Here is a 13,236-nt window from a genome sequence, read left to right as displayed (position 1 = left end):
GTGATCTCTCCTCAATTTTCTCACCACAGACGCCTCACCAGATAAAGGTAAAGACACTGCTCTTTTTCACTGTTGAAAAAACGTCATCCATTTTTGAAGAGGGGTTCGAAAGAAATAAAATAACATTATTGAAAATAATCTGCCTCAATTCCATAATTAATCTCCAGTTTTTCTGAAATTTACGATGTTAATTAACCCAAAATTGCCTCCATGGAGGCTGAGAGAGACGAGCGTTCAGCCTGCCCCCCTTCAAGCCCCCCCCTATCTCTCCCCATCGCGGTACAGTCTTTTAGGGGGAGAGAGCGCTCTGAAAGGAGAGGATGCTCAGGGTAGAGGGCTGAAGGTGGAGATGGGGGAGGAGAGAGAGCATGGGGACATGGATGGGATGGGCTTTCAGCCCTCAGATAGGAGAGGAAAATGAACACAGTGTGATGGGAAGTAAGAGAAAAAGAAAACTGGGCTGGTGAATGAATCCAGTGGGGAGAAGCTCTGTTCCCAGCCAGACTGGGCTGGGCTAGGAAGCAAGCCTGTACACTATAGCTGTGGTTCTGTTCTGTACCAGCTCTCTCTCTCCAGACAACTACTGCAGGACTCAGGAGGACCCACGCACTGAAAATACATCAACCGGCACAACTCTGATATCAGCTGTCAGGCCTGGAGAAGGCTGGGGAGTCGCTGCGGCTCTCAGTGTTCTGCCGTTTGTTCTCCCAAATTACTCACAGGCCAAGCTTGTTAATCTACACTACAGTACACTGCGGCAGCAATTATTAGTTACAGAATAACAACACAGAGGGAGGAAGCCCGTAAAAAACTACAGAGGAACTTTTCAGTTGAGCACACATACCTCTGTGCTGCATCAGAGCCTGTTAACCTGACTTGCCTCCAGATAGCATGTGTTGGGAAATGTCATCCACCTGGTGGGAATCAGGGGGGAGTCTGTCTGGCATCTTTGGGCTGCTTTTAAGGTCTCGCTAACTTTGTGGAGACCTAGTTACAACATATTATTACAATGATATGCATACTGTGGGTGAGGTAATATGCCGCCCTCATGTGATCGTCCCTGCCTCCTAACTCTCCACTGTGTCCTCTACATCCAGGTGTGGATGTCAGTGCGCGGTGGTGAACACACAAGGTAAGTAGTAGGTGGCCAATCAGACCATACAAAGGAAATGCTCTACAGTGCCATTATTTTATACTGCAGAGGACCATGTTGGTTATTCACCATGTGACTGATTCATAAATTACTAAACTGAACCTGCGATTTACCGAAACTTTAGCATTTTCATATATTGTACGTAGACTTCAATGTTACTGGTAGAGCAGAGAAAAAAACACTTCATCCTTATAATGTCCTAGAGAGTGTTGACGAGAGCTATTGCCTGGGAGAAATTCCAGTAATGAGGAGGAAAAAGGGAGAGCAAGAAAAGGAAATGTTTGTTGCCCTTTTACTGTACACCACGGCCTGCAGTCACAGCCCTGGTCGCATAGTGAAGAGTTAACGGAGCAATCAGACCTGCAGCCGCGGCCTCAGCTGCGCAGTCAAGTGTTAGACAATGGAACAGCTGTCGAGTGCGGCAGCTCCAGAAATAGAGCTGTTCATTTCACCTGTCTGTCTCACACCTGTGTGCTGTGCAGGCCGGGGAGAGAGAGGGCGAGGGCTAGGCCAAACAGAAGGCTGTGGAGCCAGAGGAAACTGAAAGGAGAGACGTGCACAGAGATAACAAACACACGCGTAAACACACAAACAGGAAGTGACTAGGCTGACTCACCAATCATGTGATTGGCGACGTGGATCTGGATCTCCCGCTCTGTCTCGAAGGTCATTTGGCATTTGATGCACTGGTACGTCTTCTTCTGCAATGCAACAGACAGGTAGACAATCATTTTAGAGAGGGAATCAAACTGCTCATTCACTGACACAATACAAAAAGGATGTACTGGGGGGTGGGGGGGATTTCTCCTTGCTGTTACACTGAACTGAAACAAAAGCGGAGCTAAGGATTGAGCGTCCCTGGGACCTCACTGTCAATATCTAGTAGAGCGAACAGGCCACACAATGCCTCAGCAGGGCCGAGCTGCAGGCCCCGCCAGGCCCAAATGAAACGCAGCCATGAATTCACACATCTAACTGAGCACAACTTCTTACTGACACGCTAGCCACTGGGAACTGACACACTGCTAGAAAATACTGTTAAAATGCTTATAGTATTGTATGAGGGAAATCTTTTAAAAGCTAGGCTATTTTTGCACCCATGATAAGTATAAGTGGGAACAACATGACGTCAACTGACATAATAAAATAAAAATGACATTAAAATCTTTCGATTTCAGATCACACAAAAAGGATTAGGAATGATTGAATACAATGACGTTCATTAGATTTGTCTAAATGCAGGGCCATTAAACGTTTTGTTGGGTTGGCAATAACTTCCATTTATTTTATACTGCAGAGGACCATGTTGGTTATTCACCATGTGACTGATTCATAAATTACTAAACTGAACCTGCTATTTACCGAAACCTTAGCATTTTCATATATTGTACGTAGACTTCAATGTAAATCAATGTGCTGATCCAGCCATAGTGGGGGAAAACATTATAAGTGTGTTCTTACTTTAGGGATAGAAGAGGCATCAGTCATCTTCTTGGCCCCGCTGTTCTCCGGGCTCATCTCGGGGTGGTCAACCAGAACGTGGCTCTCCAGGTCCTCCAGGGTCTCAAACTTCACAGCACACTCGGGGCATCGCAGCCCAACCACAGCCTTCTCTCCCCCGGCCTCCTGGGGCGTGGTGCCCCTGCTGGGAGACTGGCCGTTGGTAGCCCGGCTCATACAGCCAGCACACAGCCCATAGGGCAGCCCGTTCACATCCAGCTTCACCAGATCCTGCTTGTTCTTGAACTCCTTGAGGCACAGGGCACACTTGTAGTGCTTGTGTTGCTGCAGCTGGCCATTGGGGGAGGAGGAGGCTGAGCAGCCCCCGCCGGCTGAGAGCTTCTGCATGTGGAAGGTGCCGTGGATCTTGAGCTCCAGGGTGGAGGTGACCGTCTGCATGCACACCACACAGCGGAAGCCCGTCAGAGAGTTCCTCAGGTCCGGGTGCATCTGGCAGTGCTCTATGAAGTCCTCCTCGCTCTGCAGGGGCATCTTACAGATGCGGCACGTGCCCGTGTCCAGGCTCTTGCTGTGGGTGACCTTGTGTTCGGTGAGCGTGAGCAGGGAGGGGAAGCGCTCTCCACAGATAGGGCACATGTAGTGCTTGGCGGGACCACGGTGGGTCTGGGCATGCTCCCTCAGGCCGTTCTCAGAGAAGAAGGTCCGTGAGCACACGTTGCACTTGTGGTTTCCCTTGATAAAGTCGGCCTTCTTCTTGCGGGTGCCGGCGTCGTCGTCCCCGGGCTGGATGTTGTGGTCCCTTAGTCGGTGGTTCTGCAGAAGACTCTCCATAGTGTATGCCGCTCCACAGATATCACAGGCGTACATGGGCTCTGAATTGTCCAGCTCCTCCTCCCCTCCGCTGGCCTCATGGCTGTTGGCTACATCCTGACTCGCATTCTTTAGCAGCATGTTCTGCAGGTCAGCCTGCTCCGTGGCCACTGTCGATCTTTCGCTTCCTCCCCCACGCTTGGAGCTCTGGGTTACACCGTTGGGTGTGCCATTCTGGCTTCCCCCATTCCCAGTGCCATTCCCCCCATCAAAGACACAGTGCTTCTCCCTCAGGTGCCTTTCCAGCAGAACGATGGCGTGGAAGGCCTTGCCACAGAAGCGGCAGTTGAACTTCTTACTGTGGGTGGTGATGTGGCACTGCAGCTCCACCTCTGTGCAGAACGTCTCCCCACAGAAGATGCACTTACGGGCCTTGCTGGTGACACCGGGGCCGGTGGGGTGCCCCAGGTGACTGTGTTTAACGTGCAGCTCAAGGTCACTCTCCTTCCGGAAGTCCCAGGTGCAAGCTGTGCAGCGGAACATCTTCTTCTCGTTGCTGTGCTTGACAGCCAGGTGGACCTGGATGGACACCTTGGAGTCAAACACTTCCTGGCACAGCGTACAGTGGTACAGCACAAAGGTGTGCATGTCCAGCAAGTGCTTCTGCAGATCATCCACTGAGGAGAACTGCTTATCACAGCTCTCACAGACGTACTGGGTGGACGTGGTGGTGTAGTGGACTGTCAGGTGCTGCAGCAGAGACTCCTGGGAGTCGAAGTCCTCTTTGTTGCACTGCGGGCAGGACTGCCTCCTCAGCAGCATCTCCAGGTGGGACTTGAGATGGGCTTGAAAGCCCTCGAAGCTGCTGAAGCGCAGGTCACACTGGTTGCAGGGGAAGTCTCCATTGGACCCTGCCGTGGTGGAGTCCCCAGCCAGCCTATGGCGTTTGGGGGAGGAGATCTCCACATCAGAGGAGGCGGGGCTGAGTTCCGCCACCTTTGCTTGCCGCTTGTTATTGGCCAGTGGGATGTTCTTGTGGTTCTCCTTGATGTGCTTGGTAAGCTTGAGCAGGGAGCCGAAGATGGGCGAGTTGGTGCAGTAAGGACAGGAGTAGACCTCCATGAAGGACTGGGAGGGCTGCAGGACGGGAGACTCCATCTTGGGCATGCCTCCTCCACTGCAGTGGGTCTGCTGGATGTGCTCTGTGAGAGAGGACTCCGTGAGGAAGCCCATGGAGCACTGGTTGCAGAAGAAGGCGTGGTTGCCCTCCAGGGTGGTGGAGCCTGCGACCATTCCTCCAGGCAGACAGTGGGACACACGGATGTGCTCCTGCAGGGTGTTGATGTCTGCAAACATGTCTGGGCAGTAGTTGCAGTGAAAGGCTGACACGTTGGTGAACTGAAGCAGGGGGAAGGCCGCTGAGGCGCCTCCACTGCCTCTGTGGGCTTTGCGGATGTGTTCGTTGAGGTTGTAGAGCGTGGGAAGGGTGTCCAGGCACAGCTGGCAGGTGTGGTTCTGCTGGGGCTTGTCTGCATGGATGGTCTTCAGATGAATCTCCAGAACGGCCAGGCTGTTGAAGTCTCTCTTGGAGCAGTAGGGGCAGCTGTAGGTCACCTTGGCCATCCAGTGACCCCCGTCGTCATGGTCAGAGTTCGGGGCCAGCTTGCGCCGGCTCTGGATGGGCTTCAGGGTGGAGTCTGGGGTGGAGCCCCTCTCCAGAGAGGCGCTGGAGTCCGGGGTGGCGCTGCTCATGGATGCCACGCTGCCCAGCACGGGGTCAGGGCTGGGACTGTGATTACTGGAGTCGGGCTGCCGGTGGCTGTCCATGTGGCAGTAGACGTCCTCCACAGAGGGGAACTGCTCTGAGCACACGGGACACTTGTGTTTGTGGTTAGCGTGGGACGTCTCGATATGGGAGAGCAGCAGGCCCTCATCGCTGAAGATCTCGGGGCAGTGGATACACTGCAGGTCGGAGCGGTCAGACAGCTGGGGGTGGCGGGTCACTACGTGCTTCTCCAACTCGTCGGTCTGGCTGAAGGTCTCCTCACAGTAGTCACACATGTACAGGTCCTGGTCCATCTCCCCTCCACTGCCCGCATTGCTGCCACGCTTCCCCCCTTCCTTTTCAGCACGCAGGGCCAGGTGCTCCTTGTTCTTCCTGTGGGCCTGCATGTGGCTCTGCAGAGAGGATGTGGAGGAGAAGCCTCTCTTGCACACGCTGCACTTAAAGGGCTTGCTGGAGCTGTGGGTCTTCAGGTGAATCTTGAGATGGTCGCTGCGGGAGAAAGCCGCCTCACATTCCTGGCAGCTGTACTTCTTGTCTCCGGTGTGGAGCTTGACGTGGCGATCGCGGCTGCGCTTGTGCTTGAACAGGCGGCTGCAGAAGGTGCACTTGAAGGGCAGCTTGTCGCTGTGGATCTGCTCGTGGCGCTTCAGGTAGCTGAGGCGGCTGAAGGACTTGTCGCAGAACTGGCAGGGGTAGGGCAGCCCCGCGCCCCCTTCCTCCTCCCCTGTGCCCATGCCCAGATCGCTGCAGCCGTCCCCCAGCATCTGTGACGGTGACGCCACGTCTTTGCTGGAGGGAGAGGACCCTACCCAGGAGAGCCCAGGGTCATCATCACCATCTGGAATGCAAAACACAGACAGAATTAAAGTGTTAGAGAGGAGATTTAAACAAAATCTAAAACAGAATAGAATTAAAGAGAGTCCCACAAGATTTAAGAAATAAGGACAAATTGTATTTTCTCTCTCTTCATCCTCCCTAAGCAAACATCCCCCACCCCCTCTAGAATTACATCTGCCTTATCATAGATTGTCATTATGGGGACAGGATTGAAATTCCGAAAACCGATTAGAAGACGCTCAATAGTGAGGGTATATTCTTATATAACAATGTGAATGGAATAAAACACGGGATTCTGCATGCTTTTCTCCAGTTTGGTGCTGACACAAGGGGAAGTCTATTAATGCACACATAATATAAATATACACAAAGAGCATATATTAACTCTGTCCTGCTTTGTGCAGTCTGAGGGGGCCTGCCACAGCCCTCACGTCATCTATTTAGCATCTAAACTAGAGCCCTCTGAAGGAGAGGAGAAACGCTCATGACTTATTGAGCAGGAATGCTGCGAGCCTGGAGTCCCACAGTGGCTCAGACAAACCCAGAATTCTCCAGCTCAGCCTGTTTGCTTTATTTGACGAAGTTTCACACTCTAAATGCGTGAGGAGAGAAGCCTCTGGTAGTCATCACACATAACCAAATGTTTACAATAAGTAAACAGCCTCCCGCATTTCCCCTCTCCACACATACATCTTATAAAACACGCTTTTTACATGAAACTAGTCTGTAGCTGGAGGGCACGTGACTCAATCTGCATCTCATTTGTATTTTGGCTGACAATCACAATCAAACAGGTAACTGTCCTCTCAGCAAAATTAGGCTTTAAAACAAAGTATTAACAACATTCTTTATCTAAGAAGAGAAGTAATTTGCTACTTATCTCTGTGGAACTATGAATATTTTTCCATTCCCACTACCCACTCCTATAGTATGTGTTATACAAAAGGTATGCACTGCAGATTTGGTGGAAAATAGATGAATGTGATGAATCGATACACTCGAAAATGTAGATGCTGTGCAGAGCAAATAAAAAAAACTGCAGGGGTTTGTGGGTCATTTTGTTGTAAAAACATGAATTATGAATTTAGCTTGGAGCTAGGAAAGAAACCTCTGCTCTAAAAGACTGTAAAATAGAGATATTGCATGGAAGCTAAAGGCAACAGGAGAAAGATGCCATCCAGCAGCAACAATCAGGAGAGTAATATTACAGGACGAGTGCAAATTAATAAATAAGTATGAACAAGACCAACGAAATGGACAAAGCTGGAAAGAAAAGATGTTGGGAAATATCTTTGAGAGAAATTGTACAGAGACAGGGGAAGCAGGAGAAACTAACAATTACAGCCTATTAATATGCTACAGATCAAACCAGTAACACGCTGTTTTGTTGAGTACATAAATCCTAACATGAATGCTATTTTGAGCCCGAAACGTAGTACCACCTGCATTGTGTGTGTGTGCATGCGTGCATCTGTGCTAGTGCGTGAGTGTGTGCTGTATTTATGTGTGGGTAACTATGTAAGCGTGATGGAGGGCGGGAACAACTCTGTTTCTCAGATTACAGTTAAGGCCTGTACCCCACTGTCTACACAGCTGGGGTGTCTGGACATCCCCTCCCTATTGTAGCCATTCCACCCAGTCCTCCTCTCATGCCTTTGTGTCCGTGTCAGGATAAGAGTCATCCTGACACAAGTTAAACCCCGGCAACACAGGAGCGAGAGAGGGCCTCGGCGGCCCGAATAAAGAGAGGGGATGAAAAGCCCAAAAGGGCCTTAACTGGGGTGAATTCTTTGGCTGCACAATGAAAGCGTGGCCCCTGACAGGCTGGTCTCTGATGTGAGCCGAGTGGAGGTGAGAGAGCAGAGGGGAGAGCTGCTCACGACTGACAGGTACGCCGTCCTGCCGAGCCCCAGCCATGTACTGCACCACATCACACCACATACAAAGGAGCACTTGCTTGAGCATGAAGAAGAAGAAATAAATAAAATGAGAGATAATAAGTAGAGAAGTGGGAGGGAGAAAGAATAGTGAGGGAAGAAGAGAAGAAAAAAAACTCCTGGCACATGTGGTCATTCTGGCGAATTCTAAATCTATTAATGCTAATGCAATCCCTCCGACTGCAACAGAATGTGAGAAATCACTTTTGAGAAAGGAGATTATAGTCATTAAATAGCCTTAATCCTCAGAAGTGTGGCTGTCGGAAAATGGAAGATCACATGGCTTTTAGAGGGCTTTTGTCATCGGTCCGCCGGGGGACTTGGCAAGAGCACTAAACAGGGTAAGAAATTTCAATGAAAAGTTAAATTAGAAAAGAAACAGAAAATAAAGAGGGGGAAAGGCGAGGGGGAAGCCGGGAGAAAACCGAGAAAATACTGGAATGGGCACGCAAACACATGCTGCTCCCATGTCTCCTCACTCCAGCGTTCCCAAGCACACCCCTGATGGCTTCTCTGTCTTTATCTCGCTCTCCCTGTCCGTTCCACCCTCCGTCCGCCCATGTCTTTCATGTTGTTACTCATTACTGAATTAACAGGCTACAGTCATGGCTGCCCCTGGCGCTGGCCTTCACCTCCGCTGCCATGGCCCAGGTGGAGGGGTGGGGCCAGGCAGGGAGGAGGGAGGGCCTGGCAGATGGAGACACTGCAGTCCAGAGGAAGAACGGCCATCCTGCCTCCAATCAGGGCCCAGTAATTGGAACTGGCCGAACAAAACACATGGCCACAGATGAAGGCCCCAACTGAGCTCTACCTGAGCACGAGCATAGTGGTAGGGGATGGATGGAGCAGGGATGGCCACTTTGGCCTGAGTTTCAAGAGGACGCCCCATGCTGCCCCACCCCCCACCTCGCTCTATCCAGACTGGGCCGGCCTGATGACGCCTGTTCCCTCTCTAATAGGCTGGCCAGCCAGCCGGCATGCCGAGGCCGGAGCGTGGAGGAAACGCGGTAATGAAGACATGCCCAGCCTGTCGTCCCCAGCTCTAGCCTGCTCTTCCCCTCATCAGACACAAGGACAGAGGTCCGTCTCCCCGTGTACCCCATCCCAAAACCATGCCACCCCTGAGAAGCCGCTGTAGCGGCGTCTCCTCTGATGTGCAATGGAAACACAGCCCCAGAAAGCAAAAAGCCAGGCTGTTCATTAGAGCAGGACGGCCTCCCTCTGTTTCCACATGATGTCCACAACACTGACTGGCAGACAGAGACTGCCTTCCTTCATGTCCAAACAATGTGATCATTAATAATCTGTTCTATCAACTGTACTGCCACTAAAGCTGCTCCATATGCATATGGAGATAATCTGCAGTGTCAACGTGCTCATCCTGGGGGGAAGAAAAAAGAGCAAACAGCCAGCTTGACTGGGCTGACATCTCTCTGCTGAGACTTGATTAAAAGCAGGGGGTCTGTTTCTATCCTATTCTAGAAAACAGTCGTCTGTAGTCACTCAGGCCTTGAACAACCGTGGTGTGTCTGTTATTTATGCTGTACACATCATTTCAATAACACACAACATGGTTTGGACTAGGACAAAAACAAAGTGGGTGACCATTGAATCAATATTTATGGATGATCGTAATGAAGAGTAACAGCAAGGGCCATAGCTGCTGCCACCCCCCAGTGGGTCAGAGACAACAGGACTCAGGTAACAAGACTGGCTCTACTGAGGGAGCAGTGGGTAACGCGGAGGTATTCTCTAATAAGACTACTGTACAGTATGTGTGTATGTTTATCATATGGGCTCACCTCGTCACATTCCCCTGCTCTCCACTCACACCCCTCCTCCCTAATTAACATTTCCACCTTTCAGTCTGGCTCCCTGCCCAAACTTCCACCAAGCCCCCTGCCTGGCTCCCAACCCCAACCCCATCCCCTTGGCCCCCTTCCCATGGCCCCAGGCAGCAGAGACGCACCGTAGGGGGCAGAAAAACAACTTCCACCCAGGTCTCTGACAGGGCAGCGCAGCACGCAGGCCAGACAAGCCTGGAGCAACGGACAAGCCGACAGGGGGAATGAAACTTTCAAGAGGAGAACCTCTCCCCATTTTCCAGCTACTTCCGTCCTTCCTTCTCACCTCTTCTCCCCTCTTCCTTCCTCCCACTATCAATCCATAATTTCCAAACTTTTCCAGGGTTAAACTATCAACCTAAATCTTGTGGTATGCTATGCTATAACTCATTCCTCAGTCAAATACTGTATCACAACACAGACTGTGACTTCTGATGGGGTCTGAAGCCATGTGGGGTTGTTGTTGACCATCAAAATGTTTAATCTCCCTCTTTCGCAAAAGTACACACATTTATCTCCCTAGAACTAGTCTGTCTCTAGAGGTCTCCAGTCCACTGCTGTCCCTCAAACCCATGGGACGCAGTCTGTCAGGGACCTGAGTACTGGAGGACACACACACACAGGGTGGGTGAAGTCAGAGCGGACACAGTCTGTCAGGGGCCTGAGTCCTGGAGGACACAGTCACACGCTGCCCACAGCCCATATGGAGCAGTTGGCACCCAAAAGTGCCCAAGCAGCCGGCCACATTCCCAGGGCAGAAGGTGAGGGGCAGGGGGCATCGGGGTGAGGGGGGCATGGGGCGGAAACAGCTGACAGGCCTCTCCTCTCTTCAGCGCCCAAGAGACATTCAGGTGACAGGAGGGGAACTGGGACAAACATGGGTGAGGTTGACCATTATGAGTCACTCAGTCCTATAGAGACAACCTTGAACCACTAAGGACCTCCATCACCCCTCGTACAGTGCATTCTGAAAGTATTCAGACGCAATGACTTTTCTCACTTTTTACATTACAGCCTCATTCTAAAATGTACTACAGATTTTTTTTCTTATCAATCTACACACAATACCCCATAATGCCAAACGAAAACAGACTTTTAGAAATATTTGCTAAATTAAAAATCAAAAACAGAAATACCTTAATTACATAAGTATTCAGACCCTCTGCTATGAGACTTGAAATTGAGCTCAGATGCATCCTGTTTCCATTGATCACCCATGAGATGTTTCTATAACTTGATTAGAGTCCACCTGTGGTAAATTCAATTGATTGGACATGATTTGGAAAGGCACACACATGTCTATATAAGGTCCCACAGTTGACAGTGCATGTCAGAGCAAAAACCAAACCATAAGGTCGAAGGAATTGTCCGTAGAGCTCTGAGACAGGATTGTGTCCAGGCACAGATCTGGGGAAGGGTACCAAAACATTTTTGCAGCATTGAAGGTCCTCAAGAACACAGTGGCCTCCATCATTCTTAAATGGAAGAAATTTGGAACCACCTTCCTAGAGCTGGCCGCCCGGCCAAACTGAGCAATCGTGGGAGAAGGGCCTTGGTCAGGGAGGTGACCAAGAACTTGATGGTCACTCTGACAGAGCTCCAGAGTTCCTCTGTGGAGATGGGAGAACCTTCCAGAATGACAACCATCTCTGCAGCACTCCACCAATCAGGCATTTATGGTAGTGGCCAGATGGAAGCCACTCCTCAGTAAAAAGCACGACAGCCCGCTTGGAGTTAGCCAAAAGGCAAGTAAAGGACTCTCAGACTATGAGAAACAAGATACTCTGGTCTGATGAAACCAAGATTGAACTCTTTGGCCTGAATACCAAGCTTCACGTCTGGAGGAAACCTGGCGCCATCCCTACAGTGAGCATGGTGGTGGCAGCATCATGCTGAGGGGATGTTTTTGAGAGGCAGGGACTGGGAAAATAGTCAGGATTGAGAGCAAGATGAAGAGAGCAAAGTATGGAGAGATCCTTGATGAAAACCTGCTCCACAGTGCGCAGGACCTCAGACTGGGGGCGAAGGTTCCCCTTCCAACAGGACAACAACCCTAAGCACACAGCCAAGACAATGCAGGAGTGGCTTCGAGACAAGTTTCTGAATGTTCTTGAGTGACCCAGCCAGAGCCCGGACTTGAACCCAATCAAACATCTCTGGAGAGACCTGAAAATAGCTGTGCAGCGACGTTCCCCATCCGACCTGACAGCGCTTGAGAAGATCTGCAGAGAAGAATGGGTGAAACTGCCCAAATACAGGTGTGCCAAGCTTGTAGCCCCATACAGAAGAAGACTCGAGGCTGTAATCGGTGCGAAAGGTGCTTTGACAAAGTACTGAGTAAAGGGGCTGTATACTTATGTAAATGTGATATAAAAAACAGTTTTTGCTTTGTCATTATGGGGTATTGTGTGTAGATTGATGAGTGGGGAAAAAAACGATTTAATCCATTTTAGAAGAAGGCTGTAACGTAACAAAATGTGGAAAAAGTCAAGGGGTCTGAATACTTTCCGAATGCACAGTATGCCAAACAAAAACCATTGACTGCAAAGTTTAACAAACCATACAACTCTATGCACAAGGACTACTTCTAACAACTTACACTGAAAATGGAAGTTTGGTAACTGAATCTTGGTACAATCTCACTCAGTTTGTTATGCCTACAGATTTTCAGAAAACTCTGTTAAATATCTGCTCCGAATTAAGATTAAACGATGTCTGCAGAAAGAATGGGGTGTCAGCAATTTTTTGGGGGGCGGGAGTTATTGAACTACATGAAGTGATTCAGATTTACACCGGGTAAAGTTACTACATAACTAGAAAGTAACGTCCAATAAAATTCATAGAATTGTGAATGTGCGTCGAGAGAGAGAGAGAGGGAGACCGACCGTGATTGGTTAAGATGAGTTTGACTCAAGTCTTGGTCGGTCTGTGAGAGCTGCAGGAGCCAGCACTGTTAAACAGCTGCACATTAATTACATGTGAAGTGTACCAAAACAAGCCTTGCTACAGAGGCCATGTGGAGGAAGACGGCAGGCATCTGGTTCCTCTTTCTCCCTCTCTCCCCCTACTCCATCCTGCACTCTCTACCTCTACTTCTACTCTCTCTCTGCCCATCTCTTCTTCTCGTCCCTCTCCAACCTTGCCTTCTCTCTCTTGCTCTACCTCGCACTCTGCCTCTCAGTCCCTCTCCCTTGCCTGTGTCACAGTGGTATAGAGGTGTGTGAGTAACAGTTTCGTAATGTTCCCTCTGTCAATGGGAAACTGTGGTGTGATCCATGGATGAAATCAACACCACAAACCTTCAACAGACCCTGCTTTGCTCAACCGCTATGGTTTCACCTGCCACCATAGCTGCACCACCACATCATCTGTTACAGTCAGCCCTTTGTCCGGCTATGGTGCTCTTAT

The 13,236-nt window shown here is 50.1% G+C and overlaps 1 protein-coding gene across 1 annotated transcript in view; it reads right to left on the bottom strand.

Moving 5' to 3' along the window:
* The window catches only part of LOC120066224 (zinc finger protein 423-like), a 139,684-nt gene that overhangs the window by 66,736 nt on the left and 59,712 nt on the right, over positions 1–13,236 (bottom strand). The window contains exons 4-5 of the mRNA XM_039017435.1: positions 2,615–6,048; positions 1,770–1,854 (exon numbers count right to left, since the gene is read on the bottom strand). Coding sequence (XP_038873363.1) covers positions 1,770–1,854; positions 2,615–6,048 — 3,519 coding nt within the window. The remainder of the gene's footprint in view (positions 1–1,769; positions 1,855–2,614; positions 6,049–13,236) is intronic.

The sequence above is a fragment of the Salvelinus namaycush genome, chromosome 21, assembly GCF_016432855.1.
Source record: "Salvelinus namaycush isolate Seneca chromosome 21, SaNama_1.0, whole genome shotgun sequence".
Classification (NCBI taxonomy): Eukaryota; Metazoa; Chordata; class Actinopteri; order Salmoniformes; family Salmonidae; genus Salvelinus; species Salvelinus namaycush.
This window is presented reverse-complemented; position numbering and strand designations above follow the sequence as displayed.